Source organism: Lissotriton helveticus, chromosome 3_1, assembly GCF_964261635.1.
Source record: "Lissotriton helveticus chromosome 3_1, aLisHel1.1, whole genome shotgun sequence".
Taxonomy (NCBI): Eukaryota; Metazoa; Chordata; class Amphibia; order Caudata; family Salamandridae; genus Lissotriton; species Lissotriton helveticus.
In genome coordinates this window covers 932,542,335-932,564,864 of record NC_136061.1, presented here as the reverse complement: position 1 = coordinate 932,564,864, position 22,530 = coordinate 932,542,335, and the positions used below count along the sequence as shown (strand labels likewise).

The following is a 22,530-nucleotide window of genomic DNA, read 5'->3' as shown; positions in this document are numbered from 1 at the left end:
AAATAATGGTCCTTTAATTGATTTAGGTTAGAGAGGAGAGGCAACTGCACGAATATGGAAGCACTTTGGATTTGAATGCCGTCAATCTGAAATTTCTATATGAACAGAGTAAAACAAATATTGAATTTTTGGATGTTGTGGTTAACAATACACTTATCACCTCAATTTATTGGAAACGTACTACCATGAATTCATGTCCTTGTTTGGTAAAGTCATTCAGTGTTTGTAAAATGGCACTTTGAGGACTTGCCAAAAGAATGCACAATACAGGCATTGCTTTAAATATCAGTAGGAAGAAAATGTTGCAAAGATGGACAATATATTTTTACAATTATGTCACCCTTGGTGGCCTACTGGCAGGGCTATCTAAAGGATTTAAAAATCAGTATTAGTTGCTTCTGGTTCAAAGGTACACCTTAGCTTAGAGCTTAATACACTGGGTACAATACTAGATATGAAACCTGTTCTGAAGATTGCATACTCGCATTGTGACCCATCTGCCGACACGATTTGAGCTTGTTTTTACCTAGAGAATGTTGTACAGGCAAAACAAATACTGAGTTTGAGCCATAATCCTGATTTAGGAATCGAGATTTGCAAATGTGTAATAAGAGCCTAAGTGTTAATTTATGTAAATTAAACCATATATGTAATTGTAACTAAAGCTTCGATTGAGCTGTAATTAATTGCATAATGAGAAATATTCAGCCAGTGGGGACTGACCACGATTGAATCCATGTAGCTTTAGCGACTGCACATCTAAGATCAAGGTCATAACCTGACAGAATGATATAACTCGGTTTCTCATGGACCTAGATCTAGCAGAGAGGTCCATGGTTGGACTGGGACAGAAAATAGGCCTGGGCACCAAAATAAAAGTGGACCTGATTAGTGAATCAGGTAGCTAAAAATAGGCCCACATTTATAAATCAAGGAAGTTTCAAACTTGTAAAGGCACTCAGACTGTGTAAGTGTTTTGCAAGACATAGGAGTGCATGCATTTGTGCTTGTTGGAGGCATTGGTTTTGGTGAGATCAGGATAATCAACAGAAAAATAAGACCTTAAAACAGGCCCACGAACGGACAAAAAACAGCTCACACAAATCAGTGAGACTAGCCCTTTGGGCGTTACCCTATAGACAGGACCACTAAAATTATGCAGCCAGGGTTGGTCTGTGTTAGACTTGGCCTTTTCTGCAGGGTCATTCCCAAACCTTTTTGCCTCACTCCTATTTTTGCTGAATTCGCTTTTGTTTCCTTAAGGACTCTGTGCACTTTACCACTGCTAACCAGTGCTAAAGTGCTGGTGCTTTCTTCTCTAAACATGGTAACACTGGCTTATACCCAATAGGCATATTTAATATACTTATACGTTCCTTGTAAAGTGGCACTACATGTGCACCGGGCCCTTAAATTAAATGTTACTAGTGGGTCTGCAGGATTGATTGTGACACCCACTTAAGTTGCCCTTTAAAAATGTCTCAGGTCTGCCATTGCAGCCTGTGTGTGTGTGAAGTTTTGAACTGCCATTTCGACCTGGTAAAGTAAACCTTTTTCCAGCCTAAACCTTCCTTTTTAATACACATAAGTCATCCATAGGGTTGGTCCTGGACAGCCCAGAGGGCAGGGTGCAATTTATATAAAAAGTAGGACATGTACTTTTAAGTTTTACATGTCCTAGTAGTGAAACACTCTTACATTCTTTTTTCACTACTACAAGGCCTATCTCTTCCATAGGATAACATTGAAGCTGCCTTGTTTCATTTTAGAAGTGTAGTTTCCAAATTGGAATAGTTAACCAGTTCATGTTTGGTGTCTCTGGAATTGGAGTTTAAAACCGTAACTTATAGTGGTCAGATATTGAATTACAATTTGAAAATGCCATTTTTAAAAAGTTGACATTTTCCTGACTTAGCCATGTAGTGTCTGCAGCCTATACCTAATTCACATGACTGGATGTAGCTGACATTTGGGCATTGTGTATTCCTCCTAGCCAGCAGCACACAATGGGAGCTTAGGTGTACCTGGTTAGGCCATCATTGGCAGGATGGGAGGGAGCTGCTCGGCACAGCCCTACTTGCACCTGAATAGTCCTGCCTCCACACAAGGGGCTGCATACTATCTGTAGGTCGTCTGGAGCCAGGACAAGGAAGGTAGAATGCCTTCAAAGGGAAACTTGCAGAAGTTTCTGTCCACTTCAGAGGCACAACTATGTATAAATGCTGGACCTCAGACCCCATCACTTCAGGAAACTTCTGAACATATGGATACCCTGCCAGGAAGCAGGTCTGCTTTGCTGCTACAAGGACTGCCACTCTGCTGGACTGCTGCTGTAAAGGAAGTTCTGCCCTGCTGTGCTTACCTCTTGCCTGTGGCCAGGACCCCAGAGTGACTCTAAAGGCTGGTCTGCCTGCCCCCTGATCTGAGCCTCAGGACATAGAAGACTCCCCAACATTCTGAACCCTGGACCCAGCTGCAGCGAGTTCCTGACCCCCAAGTGGGGCCTCTCAGGTCCTGGACCCTTGGTGTGGCTCATGGTTGCTGTAATCAAGCTTTTGGGGTCTTCGAGAGCTGGCCTGTTCAAACTGAGAATACGCAGTTCGTACCCTAAATCAGCGTGAGCCGCTGCCAGCCAGTCTCTTAGAACCACAGCATGGACCGCTCGTGGGAGACGACCAACGGACGCCTGACCTGCACTTCGTGCCACTCGGACAGCCTCCCGCGACCCTCTCCTTGCTCCTTGCTCCTCAAGGCCCTCTCCAGCGCGAACGGGCTCTTGGCACAAAACTTGAGAAGGTAAACCTTCAGCAGGACTAACCTGAGACTGTATCCGACCTGTGTTCCACCCTGGTCAGACTGAATTTGTGAATTTGAATTGTATCCAGCACGACCAGATTGCCTTGGTTGGCACTTTGTGCTTTTAGGCACTATTTTACACTTGATTCTTTAAAAATTCATAACTCAGTTCTACTGATTGGGATTTTACCATTTGATCTTGTTTTATTTATTACATTTAGCTCTATTATTTTAACTTGGTGTGGGGTTCTTTATAGTGTGGTGAATTCACAGTTTTACTGTTTTAAATGTTGCACACATATTTTACACATTCCTTCTAAGTTAAGCTTGATTGCTCTGTGCCAAGCTACCAGAGGGTTGAGCACAGGTTAATCTGGGGGTTGCTTGTGCCTTACCCTGATTGTGGTTGCTGCTAGACCAGGGTTCATAGCCCAGTCAATCAGTAACCCTTTTTTTTTTTTACAAACTAAAACAGAAAATAGGCCTGAGTGCCAAATTAAAAGTAGCCCCCATTAGTGAATGAGATAGCTAAAAATAAGTGGCCCGTGTTTGCAAATAAGTGCAAAGACATGCTGTATAAATGTTTTGCAAAGTACAAAAGACTGCATGCATTTCAGCTTGTTGCAAGCAATGTTTGTTTTATTGTCAAGGAAATTAACAGTAACAACCAGCCCAGCAGATCATAAAACAGGTCCACAAACTGCCAATATCCGATCCATACACTGACCTGTCCGACCAGCCCATCGGGCACTGCCTTATTACCATAGAGGCCAGTCCAACCCTGTATTCGGCAGTGGCGAAGCAAACTATGTGTCAGGGTTGACTGAATTATGCGACAAGAAAAGGCAAATTATGCAGCATAACTCAGCACATTTTGTAACATTACTTCATTGTTTTGTCATTTTTGCAAAGGTTAGCACAGTCTGGGCAAAGGTTTTACCTCGTTAGTACCAGTTTAACGCCCAAATACAGTAGTAAGCAACAGAAAGGGAACAAGATCGCCTTGGCAAAGGGTCTCCCACTGTACTGCAACATTTATTACACAATTTCTTTGAACGTTTGATCCGTCTGAGCTAGAAGTAAAAAAAAATTTGTTAAAATCTACAGATTATGCTACAGATGATGGAATCTGTTGTAAATGTGGCAAAGCCATAATTGTGTGGAAAATGCTACAGTTGCAGTATCAAATAATTCCACTGGCTCAGCCTATAGACCAGTTTGACTCTGCTGTGGTCATAAATTGCAGGTCAACAAATACTGCAAAAAAAATGTAATGGATATTAGATGGTAATATGTTTATGGAAAAATAGTAAACCATTACATTTATAGAATGTATGAAATCATTGATTTGAAATGATTTATATCTGTTATAAAACATGAAATATTTTGTCTGCCACAGCATTACGTGAATAGGTGATTGTATGTGGTACATTGTTGAACAAAACAAAAAAAGCGGGGTATGTGAAATGTGTCCAACCGGAATATTTAAGCATGTAGTGACAATTATTGAATGGCGAATTATTATTTGAAAATGATTGTATGTCAATGTGATTTTTTGTAGTTTATAAATTAACAATGAAACACACACCAATAATACAGGATGAACTTAAATTGGTATTAAACCATTATTTTACAGTGCACCACTAGTCACGTATTGTTTAAATACTCTTAAAACAGATTAGTTTCAATCCCTGCTTCACAGCCTGACCAGTCTGTGTGACCCAGGGCAGTTCTATTCATTGTACCTCCCTATCCATGGTCATCACATTTAAGTGCACCTTGAAATAATTCAGTTCAAGGTACATACTGTACAAAAACGTCTCTTATATATGTTTATAATGTTATGCCATCTACAACAACAGTAAAGGCTTTATACAGAAGTCACAAGAAAACCAACTTGCTTCTCAGGTCACCAATAAAATCGTGGCCCAGGCATGAGGACAAAAACAGAAGATACCCATCCAGTGGGTGATCAGAAAACCTGGTTTTAGGTTGGGCTTAATCAAACGGTGCGACCCTAGACCCTTACTTTTCTTCACTGTCTCCTATTTCATGATCCTCACTTTTGGAAGCATCTTGAAATAATTCAGGTCAGGTAAAGATGTTTACTTTTCTGTGAGTGATATCCGAGCTGGCTCTCACTGTGTCTTTTGTCTTTCTTCTCATTTCCAGGTGTATCTCTCCTTTGTGTACCCGAATGATTTCACAAGGCTCACCCACATGGAAACTGAAAACAAATGCTTCTACCGAGAGTCCCCTTTGTACCTGGAAAAGTAAGACTGCGTTTTGTATTCTCTGCCTTTGGAAATGGACCCAGGCCTAAGAATAGCTATGGTAATCTGAGCCTCTCCGAAAGGAGGTGTGTGGGTGTACATGAGATATTCTAGAAAGAACCTGTGTGTGGTAGCAGTTTAGTATCATTTATGCAGTTTATAATCATTTATGATGAGATGGGCAGGAAAACTGCGGGAGGCCAAATTAGTAGGTCATTCAGTAATGGCTGCTTGACGGTGAGTCAGCATCTGAAAGTCGATACAACTTTTCCCTTTCCCTATAAGTCTTAGGCTGCGGGATAAGGTCATCGTTTACAGTATATTGCTGTGGGCTGTGTGAATTAAAATATATAGGGTTCTGAACACTTAGGGCTATGAGTGAGTTCAAGACAGCTGTCGATGGCAAGCTTTACTTACATCATGCATGCCCTGCATTGTCTCAGAAAACTACTAGCAAAGGAATGGGTAAAGGAGGTCATCTTTGCTGGGTGATGGCTGAAGGAAATGTCTGAAGGGTATTTTGGTCTGATGCATGCCAACAGAAAACTGCTAGTTTTGTAAAATCGTGTGTACTTACATCAGGTCCTGGACACTGTTAGAATGGTTTTATATTGGGGTGCTGAAGGAGCTGCAGCAGTCTCGTTCAGAGCTACAGGAATTTGGGCAGCTTAAAATGGCACCATTTCTTAAGCTTTGTGAAGCATCTACAGACGCGAGATTGATGATGTGGTAATTGAACCTAAGGCAGAGGAATGCCTGTCAAAATCAATCAATCAATCAGGTCATTTGTAAAGCGCACTACTCACCCGTAGGGTCTCAAGGCGCTGGGAGGGGGGGGTGCCGCTACTGCTCGAACAGCCAAGTCTTGAGCTTCTTCCTGAAGGAGAGGTGGTCTTGGGTCAGGCGCAGGTTGGTGGGAAGTGAATTCCAGGTCTTGGCGGCCAGGTAGGAGAAGGACCTTCCTCCTGTTGTCTCTCTTCGGATGCGGGGGACGGCGGCGAGGGCGTGGTTGGTTGATCTGAGGAGGCGCTTGGGAGTGTAGAAGTTGATCCGGTTGTTGAGGTAGCTCGGGCCTTGGTCGTGTAGGGCTTTGTGTGCGTGGGTGAGGAGACGGAAGGTGATTCTCTTGTTGACCGGGAGCCAGTGCAGATCTCTCAGGTGTCCGGAGATGTGGCTGCGTCGGGGGATGTCGAGGATGAGTCTCGCCGAGGCGTTCTGGATCCGCTGGAGTCTCTTCTGGAGTTTGGCCGTGGTTCCGGCGTAGAGGGCGTTGCCGTAGTCCAGTCGGCTGGTGACGAGGGCTTGGGTGACCGTCTTCCTCGTCTCGGTGGGGATCCACCGGAAGATCTTACGTAGCATGCGCAGGATGTTGAAGCATGACGAGGAGACGGCGTTGACTTGTCTGGTCATGGAGAGGGAGGAGTCCAGGATGAAGCCCAGGTTGCGTGCGTGGTCCGTCGGTTTGGGCGCGGCGCCCAGGGCGGGGGGCCACCAGGAGTCGTCCCAGGCGGAGGGCGTGGAGCCCAGGATGAGGACCTCCGTCTTGTCTGAGTTCAGTTTCAGGCGGCTGGTCGTCATCCATTCGGCTACGTCTCTCATCCCTTCGTGCAGGTTGGCTCTGGCGGTGGCGGGGTCGTTGGTCAGGGAGAGGATCAGCTGGGTGTCGTCGGCGTAGGAGATTATGTTGAGGTTGTGTTGGCGTGCGATGGCCGCGAGGGGGCTCATGTAGATGTTGAAGAGGGTGGGGCTCAGTGAGGATCCTTGTGGGACGCCGCAGATGACTTTGGAGGCCTCTGACTTGTACGGTGGTAGGCGGACTCTTTGTGTTCTTCCGTCGAGGAAGGAGGTGATCCATTCCAGTGCTTTCTCCTGGATTCCGATGTTGCTGAGGCGCTGTACTAGGGTGCGGTGGCAGACAGTGTCGAAAGCCGCGGAGAGGTCCAGGAGGATGAGGGCCGCTGTTTCTCCGTTGTCCATCAGAGTTCGAAGGTCGTCGGTGGCGGCGATGAGGGCGGTCTCGGTGCTGTGGTTCGCTCGGAAGCCGGACTGTGAGGGGTCGAGGGATCCATTCGTCTCGAGGAAGGCGGCCAGCTGTTTGTTGACGGTCTTCTCGATGACTTTGGCCGGGAACGGGAGGAGCGAGATGGGACGGTAGTTCTTGAGGTCGGTGGGGTCTGCTGTGGGTTTCTTGAGGAGAGCGCTGAGTTCGGCGTGCTTCCAGCTCTCAGGGAAGGTGGCGGAGTCGAAGGAGGTGTTGATGATGTCCCGTAGGTGGGGTGCGATGGCAGCGTCGGCCTTGTTGAAGACGTGGTGCGGGCAGGGGTCAGTCGGAGATCCGGAATGGATGGAGTTCATCGTGCGGATGGTGTCTTCGGTGCTGATCGGGGTCCAGGTGCGGAGGGTGGTGGTGGGTGGCGTCGTTGCGGTTGTGGCTTGCGTTGGTTGGTTGTTGAAGCTGTTGTGTATGTCCGTGATCTTGTTGTGGAAGAAGGACGCGAGGGAGTTGCAGAGTTCTTGCGACGGGGTGATGTCATTGTTTCCGGCGTTGGGGTTGGATAGCTCTTTCACGATGTTGAAGAGTTCCTTGCAGTTGTGTGCGTTGTTGTCCAGCCGGTCCTTGTATGCATTTTTCTTGGTGGCGCGGATCAGTTGGTGGTGCTTCCGGGTGGCGAGCTTGAGGGTGGTCATGTTGTCAGTCGTTGGTTCCCTTCTCCAGGTTTTCTCGAGGGCTCGGCAGTTCTTCTTGGAGCTCTTGAGTTCGTCGGTGAACCATGGTGTTTTCCTGCTGCAGGATCTGCTGGGTGGGGTTCTCAGAGGGGCGAGTTCGTCCGCGCAGTCGTTGATCCATTTCGTGAGGTTGTCGGCGGCCTGGCTGGGGTTCGCTGAGTTGGCGGGAGGGTGCTGGCTCAGGGAAGCGGTGAGCTGGTCGGCTGTGATCTTGTTCCAGCATCTTCGAGCGACCTGTTGCTGGTGGTGGTGGATCGTCGTTCTCTTGAAGGTGAAGTGGACGCAGCTGTGGTCCGTCCAGTGGAGTTCTGTGGTGTGGCTGAAGGTGACGTCTTTGCTGGATGAGAAGACGGCGTCGAGTGTGTGTCCGGCGAGGTGGGTGGGGGTGGTCACCAGTTGCTTGAGTCCGAGGTTGTCGAGGTTGTCGAGCAGGCAGATGGTGTTGCGGTCGTTGTTGTTCTCCAGGTGGAAGTTGAGGTCCCCCAGGAGGATGTAGTCGGCGGAGGGGAGAGCGTGCGGGCTGACGAAGTCGGCGATGTCCTCGCTGAATCGTGTGCGTGGTCCCGGGGGTCGGTAGATCAGGGTGCCTCTGAGGGTGGTGGTCGGGTTGGTGTGGATCTGGAAGTGCAGGTGTTCAGCGGTGGTGAGGGTGTCATCGGTGTTGGTAGTGATGCGGATGGTGTCTCTGTGGATGATGGCGATGCCTCCTCCGGTCTGGTTGTCGCGGTCCCTCCGGGTGATCTTGTAGCCCTCTGGGATGGCGATGGCGATGTCTGGGGCTGAGGAGGCGTTCATCCAGGTCTCGGTGATGAAGGCAACGTCGGGGACGGTGGTGTCGAGCAGGTTCCAGAGTTCTACGGCGTGTCTGTGGACGGAACGGGTGTTGAGCAGGATACACTTGAGGTGGGTGCTGCTGGAGTTCGGCTTGGCGGGTGCAGGGAAGGTCCGGATGCAGGTGAACTTGCAGGCGTGGCAGCTGAAGGGTCCGTGGGTGTGCTTCGGGGCGGCTCGGTGACATCCTGGGATGCGGCCGGTGTTGAGTGCGTTGAGGTCGGCGGCGCTGTAGGTTCGTCGGGTCGGCTTCCGTCGGTGGGGGCCAGGGGTCCTGGCACTGGGCGCGGTCCAGGCGCGGACGGGCGCAGACGGGCTTACCTTTGGCGCGCCTTCGGCGCACAATCGGCGCGCCCGCTGCGCGTCAACGCTGCGCGTTCGCACGGTCGCCATTTAAGGCGAAGTGCGCGGGTGGGCGGGGCAGCTGGGAGGCGGGAGCGGGGAGGGATACAGAAGAGAAGAAAGGGGCGTGGCCAAGCGGCGGTGGCGGGAAGGGAGGGTGGAGGGCGGCGGGAAACACGAAGGGAAACAAAAACAGGCGCAAATCAGCAACAAAACAAGGGGTGTGAGGGGGAAAGATACCAGGAACACGGAGCAACTAGACAAGCACAACAATTAGTCAAAACAGGCAAATGCGGAGGAAAAAAAGGAAATGCACGGAGTTTTAAGGCGAAAAAAACAGGCACAAATGTTAGGCAAAACCAACCCTACTGCAGGGGCAGCCGGCAGCCGGCAAAACGAGGCAGTAGCGAGGCAGAGGGCGGGCAGGGGCACACACAGCAGCTGGTGGCCGTGCGGCGCGGGGGTGTCCCACAAAATTTGAGCAATACATTTCTAGAAATTGGTGCCTAGCTAATCGTAGTTTGCATCCAAACTCATATCCATGGGTTTTATTCTGAAGATCAATAAGGAACTGTAGGAAAGTGGAGTAGTATGTGATGTGGTGGTTAGTCCTCAACATATAATACTATTGCGATACCCCAAAGTTGGTCCTTGGATTCACACTAATAAATCCTTAGCTCAGTCCTGGTAGTGTGGCAAAGAGCAGTCAGGCTTTACTAGAGGAACATGTGTTAAGCATTTCAGAATACCACCAAGGATGATAAGTAATTGATACGACTCAAAAGAAATCCAACAGAACTTTATAAAAATGTGTATTTTTATCTTAATTTAGATACTAAAATGAATGGAATAGTATACATTCAACTGGAGGTTTTAGAAGTAATAGGACATCAATGCAAAATAATACATTAAAAATCTAACATTGCAGTCATTGGGAAAAACCCCTAGTGACAGTCAGTCTCTTGCAAGTCGAGGTTGCGTTGTACCCTTGTAGGTTCAATGTGATGTGGGTCCCTGGACCAAGCCACGGTAGTCAATTTAATTTTACCTGTCTCGTAGTGCAGGGTTGCCCTGGCTGTCCCTATTGGTGAACGGGAGCTGCTGGAGAGCTTATTTTACCACTAAAAAGATGTAAAAAGTCAACAACTGAGTGGTTGCAGACGTTGGTCGATACTTGGTTGGCATTACCTCTTAATGGAGTGTTGAGTAAATTGGTCGGTTGCTGGACTGGCAACCAACAAGCCTTGGCAGCGGTAAGCAGAGGAGGAAGTAATTACGATGTCTGTGGTCCAGGGGTAAGCGATAGCTGCCTGCAACTACGTAGAAGACAGGACTACAGCTTCCACAATTCACTAGACCACTGGATTTGGGCGATACCTCAGGACCTGCTGGCCAGCGATTCTTCAGATCCGGAGCATTGTTTTACCTGCAGTTTGCAGGGACTACTGCCACTAGTCCTGAGGAGCCCGAGGGTCTTTAGGCTTCCACAGGGGGTCTCTCTGTCTGGGAGAACCAAGAGATAGCCTAGGACGAGTCTCGATCAGGCTGTTTCAAGAGTGTTGCCACAAGTGCAGAGTATCCCTCTTATGCTTTGTGCAAGTCTTGTTGTCGCAGGTGTGGGTCTCTATTTCTGTCGTCTTTGATGCAGGTTGTTTATAACCGAGTTTCTGGTGTCGGGGGAGGGGGTCCTTTAAATCCTAGATTTATGGGAGATAGGGGTTTGGGAGCTAGTAGCCAATTGGCAGCTAGTCCCTGCAGCTAATCCTTCCCTGAGGTGACCACATCTGGGTGGTAAGTCATCTTTTCTACCCAGAACCTTGTATTCTGCTACTTCTAAAGATGGCAGAAATCTAATTTTAGTGTACAGATCAGGCTACTCACCCTGGAGGTATGGCTAGCCTTTTGGGGTGTATACATTCTTGAATAACTAATTTCCTGCCTGTCTGGGTGCAAATGTGCCTAGGGTAGGGGAGGGCTGTTTCCTCCACTGGGAATCAGCCCTGATGCATATCAGAGGCATGGCAGCGTATGAAGCTCACCCCCTGTAGTGTAGTTCCTATATTCCCAATAGGCTCTGTGCATTGGAATAATATATCCTATAGATTTGACGTAGGACTTAGGTTGTCTAGGTCTCTATCAAATATATTAGACTTAATTATGAGTGCCAGCTAGCTCAGAGGTCACTAGAAACTTTCTCGAATAAACAAGAAGGGATTAGTTTCTGACAACCGCATAAACATGACAACTTTGTTTCCCCAAGAATAAAATTGATCTTCAGAGTCGTGGAAACAATAGATAGATATTTTACTCAGTCAATGGTGCATACTTCGTTTCATTAGAGGTGCAGAGAAATAGAGAGATGGGAGTTTTCAATAAGAGCGTTTATTGAACAGACTTCTTTCTCATGCAAGTAAAGTGAACTGCTACAATCTTAATACTGGTTGCAAAGTATAATGCGTACAGTAAGAAGAGTATTATAAAATAATACTGTAAAATCATTGTATGGTTTCTAAACCATAGATAAATACATACATAAATAACAAAGGCTAAAACGTACTCAACTGGTGCTTCTAAAATACGCTGACTCTTAGGGTCTAATCAGCTCCGTACCTTGGTTTTAGAATGAAGGAGGTCTGGTATCTCTGTCTAGGGACTCGATTTCCCAGCACCCCGCGAGGGGAACTTGGAAACACTGGAGATGGATTCTCAGCAAGAGAAAAGACGGCTTCTCGATCAGTGCATCAGCTGGAGGGTCGGCTTCCTTTGGCCCTTTCTGTAGCGAGCTGCGTCGGGCAAGTAGATTGTCGAGCTGCTCCGAACCACCGTGTGTTTGCTAGGGCAAGTGTAGGCATATTTATACCTTGAAGGTGCCTAGTTTGATGTAAAGTCGGACATAATAATGTCATCAAAGAACCCCAAGGGAATAGTAGTTCTTTGAAAACTCCATGATTTCTAGGACAAATCAATATTCAAGCAAGGGGATGTTCCTGACTGCTGAAGCCGAGTTTTCCAAGAAATCGTTGTGGCTTTTGGAACTAGTGGAAGTAGTCATGCCTGTATTTGGACTGGATGGGTTATGTCTAAATATGGGTATGATTTCTATGCCTATATAAGGGCAATGTGAATTGTACCTATATAAGGGCATGAATCGGTAAATTACGCTTGGATTCTAAAATGCTACACAAAACCCCTTGATGTGCCACTTCACTATCCTGCTTTGGAGGAGGGAGGTGTAACCTCCTTCCTGCCCACGCTTTTGTTCCTGACTCGTGGGAGTGATCACACTGCCTGGGACATAATTGTAATAATTGTAGGACATAATTCTGTCTTGGCAGCAGCAAACGCAGGAAGCACGGGGTGGCCATCCAGGGAAATGAGAAGCTGGGGCAACCGGCTGGGCAGCCTCTAAGGTAGCAACCTGGGTGCATGTCACATCACCCAGGGCACCAGATTTGTGTCAGGGGTGAGAAGGCACATTGTTTGATACCAAACATGACATATTTCGGCTGTACCATAATAGAGCTACCAACCTCGAGAATGCTCAGGTGGTTATGTTATGGACCACTAACACTTAGTAGTTTCCAATGGAGAACACCACTATAGGAACATATAGGCTTTTACTTCTATGTCCTTACCGTTAATATCATGCACTCGGCCTCCTGGGCACAGGAGGCCTTCCTTAGGGTTGCATGATTTATATTAAAAATATTTTATTGACAGTGCTACACATGGTGAGTTGCAGCAGTTTGCACTGCTCCTGCAGTCTGCAATGGCAGGTCTGCTGTCAGTAGTTTACTGGGGTCACTCGGGGTGGCACAAAACCGTATTGCCACTCTGGGGATCCCGGGTAACTTATACTAGGCACATAACCATCAGCTTTTGGAGCAAAGAGTGTGGGGGCTGACCATTTAAAAAGGGCACTTTCCTAAATAAACCATTTAAACATTAGAGAAGGTGTCTTGAATGTCAATTTGGGACTTGACCATAGGTTAGTGATTGTATCTTATACATTCATAGGCAGGATTATGTTGCCTGGTCCTGTAATAAGGTAACCCTGCTCATCCTGAGCAAGTCAGATCTGTTCTATATGAGAAGCCTGAAACCTGATAAGATTCAATTAACTTATTGCTCTGTTTTATTGTCCAAAGCTTCTAACACCGCTGCATGGTTTTCAATGGAATATGTGGCGAAACAGTTTAATTTGGAAGAATAATATTTTGCTCACTGCATTCATCTGAAAATTAAGACCTAGAGCACTCTCCAACAGAATTTCTTGATCTTAATTCCGTATATAGATACTCATTTGTCAACAGAGGGGTTCCAGCTTCCACAACCCTAAAAGTTCCCAAAACCTCGATTTTGCCCTAGTTAAACTGAAAATAGTTTGATTTTTGCAGACATGGAACTACGGGTTGTGTCAGAAAGACCTCCGATAGTGATCAGCTGAGCTTTGCAGCTGAATCAGAATAAGGGGATCTCTCTCAGCACAATTCTCTGAGCTCTGTTGATCCTTCTTAGTTTTTTCTCGTGAAAATGTGTGTTAATATGCTTCAATGTGTCAAAGGCTTCACAAACCTGAATATAGAGCAACGCAATTGAGACACTGTGTTGTAATTTATTATTTATTTATTTTTATTTTGAAGGTTTTATGTAGCACGGACATGACCCTTGTGGGTATCAGAGCGCTTTACAAGAGTCGTGTGTAAATGGTTTGCTTTAGTTATCTGAAAGAAACAGGTTAGTGTTAGATTCCTTACCTTAGAATATCCCCAGGTGTCAGACTGGATTCGCAACGTTTTTCGTCAGCAGTACCCTTGCGCGTCGGTTGGTATCGTCTGAGGCTCCGCGTCCATTGGCAGCGCGTGAGCGCCAGGATGACGTCATCGGAGTACATAAACGCCGCCCTCCCGCGCTGATGTCAGTTATTCTTTTTTCCGCACCAGCAAGCGCAGATCCGGGAAGGGCTAGTACCCTAGTCATTTTTTTACTAACTTTTTGGCCTATTTTAGCTATTCTTTTCGAGTTGTTTCGACTCCTGGTGCGGGTTGGGATTCCTGGATTCAAGCCGCGCGACGCCTGTCACCGCCTGATGTCAGTGACCGACCCCTACCGCCGGTGTCTCTACTGCCTCAGGGCCGATCACGACGACAAGTCGTGCCCCGACTGCCGGGCCTTGACCTCGAAGGCTAGGCGGGAGCGGTCCCCCAAGCTCCTCCAGATCTGGCAGTCGGCTCCGCGCCGCTCGAGGAGGAAGTCGAGGGACCGGTCGCGGAGCGGCAGCCATCGACGCTCGTAGAGCCATCACCACTCATCGGGCTCGAAGTCATCCAGTAAGTCGAGGAAGAGGAAGTCGATGAGGCGGCATCGCTCTTCTGACTCCCCTCGCTGGTCATGCGACTCGGCTGAGGGTTCAGGTGACACCACTCGCGCGGCTCTGCCGGAGCCGCGTGCATCGCATCCGGTCCCATACCCTCCGGTCCCTGGACTGCATGCAACACCAGAGGAGATACGTGACTTCCTCATGGCCATGAGGACTCACTTCCCTCCGTCGAGGCCTGCGGCGCGCCTTTGGGCCCCGCAGTCCTGACTTCAGGCTCTAGCAGGCCGGCGGCTTCGGCCCCGGCGCAGTCGGGGGCTTTGGCGCCGACACCGTCATCGACTTCGGTCCTGACGCCGCAGGGCCCCGGGGGATACTGGCCTCGACCCCTGTCGACGTCAGTTGATCTTACGACTCTTCCGCTGGCGCCGACCCCGATGGTGTTACTCCGGGCACCGTCTTCGGACGGCGCCGTCCCCGGTTTCTGCCCCTGTCCGGGTCCGGCATCGGAGCGGCGCCTCCGGCGTCGGTGGGTGAGCAATTAACCTATGACCCGGCTCTGTCATTTCTGCCTGTTTATCAGGACACGGATGAAGGGGAGGACTGGGAGGGGTCTGAGGACTCTCTGGCACAACAGTGCCAGTTAAGTCAGGACTGGGCAGATGAGCTGGGGGAGGCCAGTGCAGTGGTCTGGATACATCGCCTGACACTGGATTCATCTCTCCTCCCTTCGTGGCTACGGAGGAGGGTGCTACCCCTCCTTTCTGTCCGTTCACCCTACCCCTGAGAGCCTGGTGATCCAGGCATCCACGTCACAGACCGCGTTCCCGACTGCTCCTCCAGATCGGGGAATCCAAAAGGTTTGACCAGTTTCAGAAGAAACTGTTCTCCTCACTGAGTTTGGGGTTGCGGTCTATCATCACCGCTTGCCTTTTGGGCCGCTACACCCACTGCTTGTGAGACACAGTTGCGGACGTGCTGCCCCAGTGTCCGGAGGAGGCCCAGGCACGGCACGCCCACGAACTTGCTGAGGGGCGGGATGCAGCAGGCTATTCAATCAGATGTGGACTAGATACCACGGACTCGCTGTGCAGAGCGATTTCCACGTCGGTGGCGATCCGTCACCCCGCCTGGCTGAGGTACGCCAATTTTTCAGGGGATGTCCAGTCCATGCTCATGATTGCGTATGTAACAAGGACCCCCTGAATAGACGAATTTATAATTCCTAGGTCAGGGAAAAGAAGATATTTGAGAAGTAACAGCCTAGGCAATTGGACACAATAATACTTTACAAGATCAAAGGATATGTAGCAATGGACTACAGCTGCTTAAAAAACATATGTTTATTAATTAATTAACACAAATAAAAAATGAGAGTTCATTCTATCACATTAAAATCACAACACAAATACAAAAATTCCATAGGGTGCAATTGACGAACATAAATTAACACTATATGAACATTAAAAATTATATAAGATGGGTGGCATGAAAGTTCGGTCTCTACGCGCGTTTCGGCGGCCAGCGCCTTCTTCCTGGAGCAGCCACACAATATTAAATAATGATCTTAGCAGATGGTTAGCAGAAGAAAGTTGTTTTTTTTAAAAAAACCAATGGGTATTCAGATTCTTTCTTTTTGGAAACCTTTCAATTTCGATTAGGATATGACTGATAATATAGGTTTATAAGAATCAACGCCCGCCAACCGGAACCCTTTAGAGTAGATAGGTGCTTGGTAAGGATTGTCCTTGATGGTCTAGGTTTAGGATCTTTGTTCCATTATATTTTAGGTTTAGCTTGTGGTTTCTCGGTCTATTCTTTCCTTTGTGATACCGGCATGAGCCTTGCAATGTTGGTGCTTCTCTTTTACCCGTTTCAGAAAAGAGTGTCTTGATTCTCAATGGCGCTGAGTTCAACTAATTAAAAGATCTCCCTGCCGAATAACGATTGGCAGGGCTCCCTATGTCCGGTGGCGGGCGGTACGTCTCGTCGGACGTCGAATGGTCATTATTCGCCGCGCTCAGCATCCGACGAGACGTACCGCCCGCCACCGGACATAGGGAGCCCTGCCAATCGTTATTCGGCAGGGAGATCTTTTAATTAGTTGAACTCAGCGCCATTGAGAATCAAGACACTCTTTTCTGAAACGGGTAAAAGAGAAGCACCAACATTGCAAGGCTCATGCCGGTATCACAAAGGAAAGAATAGACCGAGAAACCACAAGCTAAACCTAAAATATAATGGAACAAAGATCCTAAACCTAGACCATCAAGGACAATCCTTACCAAGCACCTATCTACTCTAAAGGGTTCCGGTTGGCGGGCGTTGATTCTTATAAACCTATATTATCAGTCATATCCTAATCGAAATTGAAAGGTTTCCAAAAAGAAAGAATCTGAATACCCATTGTTTTTTTTTAAAAAAACAACTTTCTTCTGCTAACCATCTGCTAAGATCATTATTTAATATTGTGTGGCTGCTCCAGGAAGAAGGCGCTGGCCGCCGAAACGCGCGTAGAGACCGAACTTTCATGCCACCCATCTTATATAATTTTTAATGTTCATATAGTGTTAATTTATGTTCGTCAATTGCACCCTATGGAATTTTTGTATTTGTGTTGTGATTTTAATGTGATAGAATGAACTCTCATTTTTTATTTGTGTTAATTAATTAATAAACATATGTTTTTTAAGCAGCTGTAGTCCATTGCTACATATCCTTTGATCTTGTACAGTCCATGCTCATGGGCATGCCCTTCGATGGCCGTTGCCTTTTTGGCGACAAAGCAGACAGTGCGCTTGAGTGTTTCAAGGACTCCAGGGCTACGGCCAAGTCCTTGGGCCTGTCGGTCCAGCGCCAGCTGCTTTTCGCCCCTTTCGTGGCCAAGGAATGGGCGCCCCCACACATTCGTCCAGCCACAGGCTGCAGAACTAACCTCAGCGCGGTCGCGGGAACCGCCGTGGCGGTGCAGGGGGACAGAGGTCTGGTCAGTCCACATCCACTCCCGCAGCATCTGCCTCAAAGCCTTCCTAGTCCGAGCTTTCAGGCCCATTCGACACCAGTGGGGGGGCAGAGTTCGCCATCACCTCCTCCACTGGCGTACCATCACTTCGAACAGGTGGGTGCTGCAAATTGTCCGAAGGGGCTTCTCCCTCCCCTTCGATGCGACCCCTCCAGCCATGCCACCACAGTACCACCGCATGTCGGGAGATCACTTGCAACTTCTGCAGGAGGAAGTTACAGCCCTCTTGGCCAAGGGGGCCAACGAGCGCGTTCCTGGGCGAGAATTTGGACGTGGTTGCTACTCCCATTACTGTCTGGTACAAGAAGAGCAAAGGAGGCCTATGCCCTATCTTGGACCTCCGGAGCGTCATCGGCTTCCTCCGGAAGGAGAAGTTCAAGATGCTGACTTTAGCTCAGGTCCTGGCTGCCCTAGACCCTGGAGACTGGATGGTAGCTTTGGACTTGCTGGATGAATATTTCCACATCCCTGTCCTGCCGGCTCACAGGCGTTACCTGCGGTTCACGGTAGGCCACGAGCACTTTGAGTTTACCGTGCTCCCCATTGGCCTCACCAGTGCCCCTCGGGTGTTCACGAAAGTGATGGAGGTGTTCGCAGCTCATCTGCGCAGATCAGGGGTTCCAGTCTTGCCCTATCTCGACGACTGGATGTTGAATGCGGGCTCGCCCCAGACAGTCGTCTCCCACCTCCAGACTATGGCTGACCTCCTGCATTTGCTGGGGTTCTCCATCAACGTGCCGAAGTGGCACGCGGTTCGGTCTCAGAAGCTCCTTTTCATCGGAGCAGTTCTGAACTCGGCGCAGTTTCGGGTTTATCCTTCTGAGCAGTGGGTTCGGGATATTCAGGCTCCGTTTCCGATCTTTCAGCCTTTATCCTGAGTTTCGGTCAGGTTGACGCTGTGGCTCTTGGGGCTGATGGCCTCCTGCATCCTACTGGTGCATCACGCCAGTTGGTGGATGCAGGCTCTGCAGCGGGACCTGAAGTTTCAGTGGGCACAGCATCAGGGCAACCTATCCGACCACGTCCTGATCTCGGAGGGCACTGCGAGGCAGTTGCAGTGGTGGCTCATGGACCGCGATTGGGTCAGCGGCAGATCCCTCTCTCTTCCCCAACCGGAGCACGTAGTGGTGACGGATGCTTCCCTCCTGGGATGGGGGGCCACATGGGAGAGGCGGAGATCAGAGGCCTCTGGTCTCCGGTGTAGTCCCGGCTCCATATCAACCTTCTGGAGCTGCGGGTGATCCGACATGCACTTCCTTCCCCCTGTCCGGGGAAGTGTAGTGCAGGTGTTTATGGACAACACCACCGCCATGTGGTACTGCAACAAACAGGGCGGGGTGGGGTCGTGGACCCATTGTCAGGAGGCTCTGCGCCTCTGGACATGGCTGGAACACCAGGGCGTCACCCTGGTGATTCAACACCTGGCAGGTTCTCTGAACGCCAGGGCGGACAAACTCAGCCGCTGTAGCATGATGGATCACGAATGGCGTCTGAACTCGGACGTGGCGCAAGGTCTCTTTCAGCAGTGGGGAGAGCCTTAATTAGATGTATTCGCCACCGAAGTGAACACGCAATGTCAACAGTTCTGCGTGTTGGAATTTCCAAGGCGGCACTCGCTCTGCGACGCTTTTCGTCCCGAGTGGAGCTGTGGTCTGTTGTACGCCTTTCCACCTATACCACTTCTGCCCAGAGTGCTGAAGAAGATCCGGCGTGACCGGGCCCAAGTCATCTTTGTGGCTCAGGATTGGGCACGAAGATACTGGTATCCCGAGCTACTCAGCATGTCAGTCGATCCCCCGATTCGTCTGCTTCTTCAGGAGGACCTTCTGTCGCAGCAACAGGGGACGGTCCTTCACCCGAACCTGTCCAGTCTCCACCTATATGCGTGGAGATTGAGCGGCGACAGTTGAGACCATTTGACTTGCCTCCTGAAGTCTGTGATGTGATTCTGGCAACCAGGCGTCCCTCCACAAAAACGGTATACGCCTGCAGGTGGAACAAATATGTGGCATGGGTCACAGCAAAGGCTGTGGATCCACTTTCTGCCCCCCTTTCAGAGGTTCTCCTCTTCGTTCTTTCCCTTGCCCAGCAGGGCTGTGTTCTGGGCACTAGCAAAGGCTATCTCTCTGCCATTTCAGCATTCTTAAGGCTTCCTGATCAGCCTTCTCTTTTCAAGTCTCCGGTTGTAAATAGATTCTTGAAGGGCATCACACACGTTTCCTTCTGTTCCTTTCGTGATGCCTCAGTGGGACTTGAACCTTTTACTGACTTATCTGATGTGTGCTCCCTTTGAGCCACTTCATAACCGTCCTCTTCATCTTATGACTCTTAAAACTGCATTCCTGGTTGCTATCACCCCTGCCAGGAGAGTGAGTGAGCTCCAGGCTTTGTCTTCTAAGCCTCCTTTCCTCTCTGTCCATCCGGACAAAGTTGTTCTGAGAAGCCGTCCTTCTTTCCTGCCCAAGGTGGTTACAGCCTTTCACATCGGGCAGTCCATCACCTTGCCCACCTTCTTTCCGCCTCCGCATCCCTCGAAAGAGGAAGAGAGGCTCCACCGTCTGGACCCAAAACGTGTGCTCTCCTTTTATCTAGACCGCACACGCCCGTTCCGGGTGGACGACCAGCTCTTTGTTGGTTACGTGGGCGCTAAGAAGGGACGGGCGATACACAAGCGGACCATCTCTTGGTGGGTCGTTTTGTGCATCAAGGTCTGTTATTCCTTGGCGGAAAAGGAGCCTCCTGTGGGGCTGCATGCCCATTCCACTCTGGCCACGGCGGCTACTACTGCCCTGGGTCGGGGAGTCCCCTTGCAGGACATCTGTCAGGCAGATACGTGGTCCTCACTGCACACGTTTGCTAAGCACTACTGCCTGGACAGCCAAGTCCAGAGAGATGGCTTTTTTTGGCCGTTCCGTTCTCCCGGACTTTCTGGTGTGATCTTGGTTCGCAGACCCACCTCCGGGGTTGGTATTGCTGGGGTATCTATTCTAAGGTAAGGAATCTAACACTAACCTGTTTCTTTCAGATGCACAGGTTACTTACCTTCGGTAACGATATATCTGTAAGAAACAGTAGTTAGTGTTAGATTTCTTACCACCCCACCCATCCTCCCCATTCTGCGAACCGATATCTAGGGTTAAGGTATCTCCCTTTGAGGGCCCTAGTTTCATGGCACCAGAGTCGGTTTCTTGCATGGCTCTGCGTTCCTGGCACGGAAAGCTATGTACAGAACTGACGTCAGTCCGCAAGGGTGGCGTCTAAGTACACCGATTACGTCATCCTGGCGATCACGACGACGGACGCAGAGCCGCAGACGACGCCTACCGGACGCGCAAGGGTCCTGCTGACGAAAAACTTTCCGGATCCATTCTGACGCCTGGGGATATTCTAAGGTAAGGAATCTAACACTAACTACTGTTTCTTATAGATATATCGTTACCGGAGGTAAGTAACTTGTGCGTTTAGATCTGTAGCAGTTTCAGACAGGTCAATTTCTGCTGTCTGCTTCTAAGAGCAGCTCACAGCCAAATGTATGATCTGGGTTGTTTTGCTCCAAGTCATGCATGTGGAAGCTTAATGGTTGCATTCTTCAACCCTTACTTGTAGGCTACATCTTGCGGTTACTCGCCTGAACCTTCTGCTGCCGTTCTAGATTTAATGCCATGATCTGGCATTCCCAGTTGGTCTGTAGGTATGTTCCATCTGCTGTATGCGACTTAGCCTAGGTTCAGTGGATTTGTCTAATTTTCATACTTTCTGGTAAAAATAGTTTTGTGAAATCCACAGCTATTTACAGAAGCGTTCTAGATCCGACTGCAGTTGTCCTCACCTAATAATCTAATGTGCTGCTTGCATAGAATACCCCAGGCCGTCAGGTGGAGATGCATGGAGCACTTGAGGACTATTTTAAACGTTAACATCATTGGATGTGCCATTTCGTTTATGCTTGTAGCATAGCCTGAAACCTCCCTTTTAAAGTGATTGTAGGGTTGCACATAAGTGGACCTATCAAAGATACACATGCTACTTAACAATTTTTCTCTATCCGAGATCTTCATTTATATTCATAAACACTTAATGGTCCCAGAAAACTCTTAAATACAAAAAGAAAGCACTTCATAAACAAAATGGCATAGAAAAGTCAGCAATAACTTTACAATTTTAAGCTTTTCAAGACCAAAATGTATAGAAAAATCTGAAATATTATATAATGGCATTTAAAGCGGCTCTAAATAATACAGTATACCAACAACATGTTTTTCTTTTTCTCCCTTTTAAGAGAAAAAAACAAAAAGAAAATGTTCTCACTGGCACGCAGCCTAGCATCGCAAAAATCTACAGGGTCACATTACGGCTGTCTAAGGACATGCACTATGCATGCAAGCAGCACAGTGACGGTTAGCCATCAGCTCTTTTTCAAGTCTATAAGAAGGATCCTAGCACACGGGCTTTATTTTAATCATTTTCATGTAATTCTTCTTCAAGTAAATACTTTTGCCACCGGATGACCGATAAATAGCTTCTTCAAGGTACATTTTAGGTCAATAGATGGTTTACTTCAGTATCCTGTACATTTGTAGTGTCCTTTATCTCCGACAGGAATTTGATAAGGGGGAATCAATAAGGCATTGTCTATATTTGTGCTTGTTGACACTAATTTTGCTCGATTTATTTGAGATTGGGTTTCTCCGAATTTCAGTGAGGAGTTTGAAGTAAAAAAATGTACAGCCTGTTGCTAGGGTGGAATAATTATGTTGCTAGGGTGGAATAATTATTATTCTAAATAGATGTATGTCATTACATCGCATAGTAATTCCACGCGTACCATTACAACGCGGGTATTACTGCGCGATGTCAATGACATCGCATGCCATTACATCGTATACGTGGTAAAGCAATACTTGTATTAAAAGTTTACAAGGTAAGTTACATCCCTACACCTACACAACACACTACTCCCACCCCTACACTACCCCTATCCCAATATCACTACCACACTGAAAAACTACCCACACTACTCCCACCGCTACACTACCCTAAACCCTAAAGCACTACTACACTACAACACTACCCACACTACTTCCACCCCTACACTACCCTAAAACACTACACTACAGTAAACACTAAAACACTACACTACACAAACACTACTATACTGCACTAAAACCTAAAACACTACACTACCCTAAACCCTAAAACACTACACTACAACACTACCCTAA

General features: G+C 48.2%; 1 protein-coding gene across 5 annotated transcripts in view; it reads left to right on the top strand.

Moving 5' to 3' along the window:
* The window catches only part of B4GALNT4 (beta-1,4-N-acetyl-galactosaminyltransferase 4), a 923,999-nt gene that overhangs the window by 795,704 nt on the left and 105,765 nt on the right, over positions 1–22,530 (top strand). For all 5 annotated transcript variants that reach the window (XR_013608736.1, XM_078681274.1, XM_078681275.1 and 2 more), the window contains one exon: positions 4,969–5,069. Coding sequence is in view for 4 of the 5 variants with exons in the window: in XM_078681274.1 (XP_078537400.1) it covers positions 4,969–5,069 (101 nt within the window). In the remaining variant the exon portion in view is untranslated. The remainder of the gene's footprint in view (positions 1–4,968; positions 5,070–22,530) is intronic.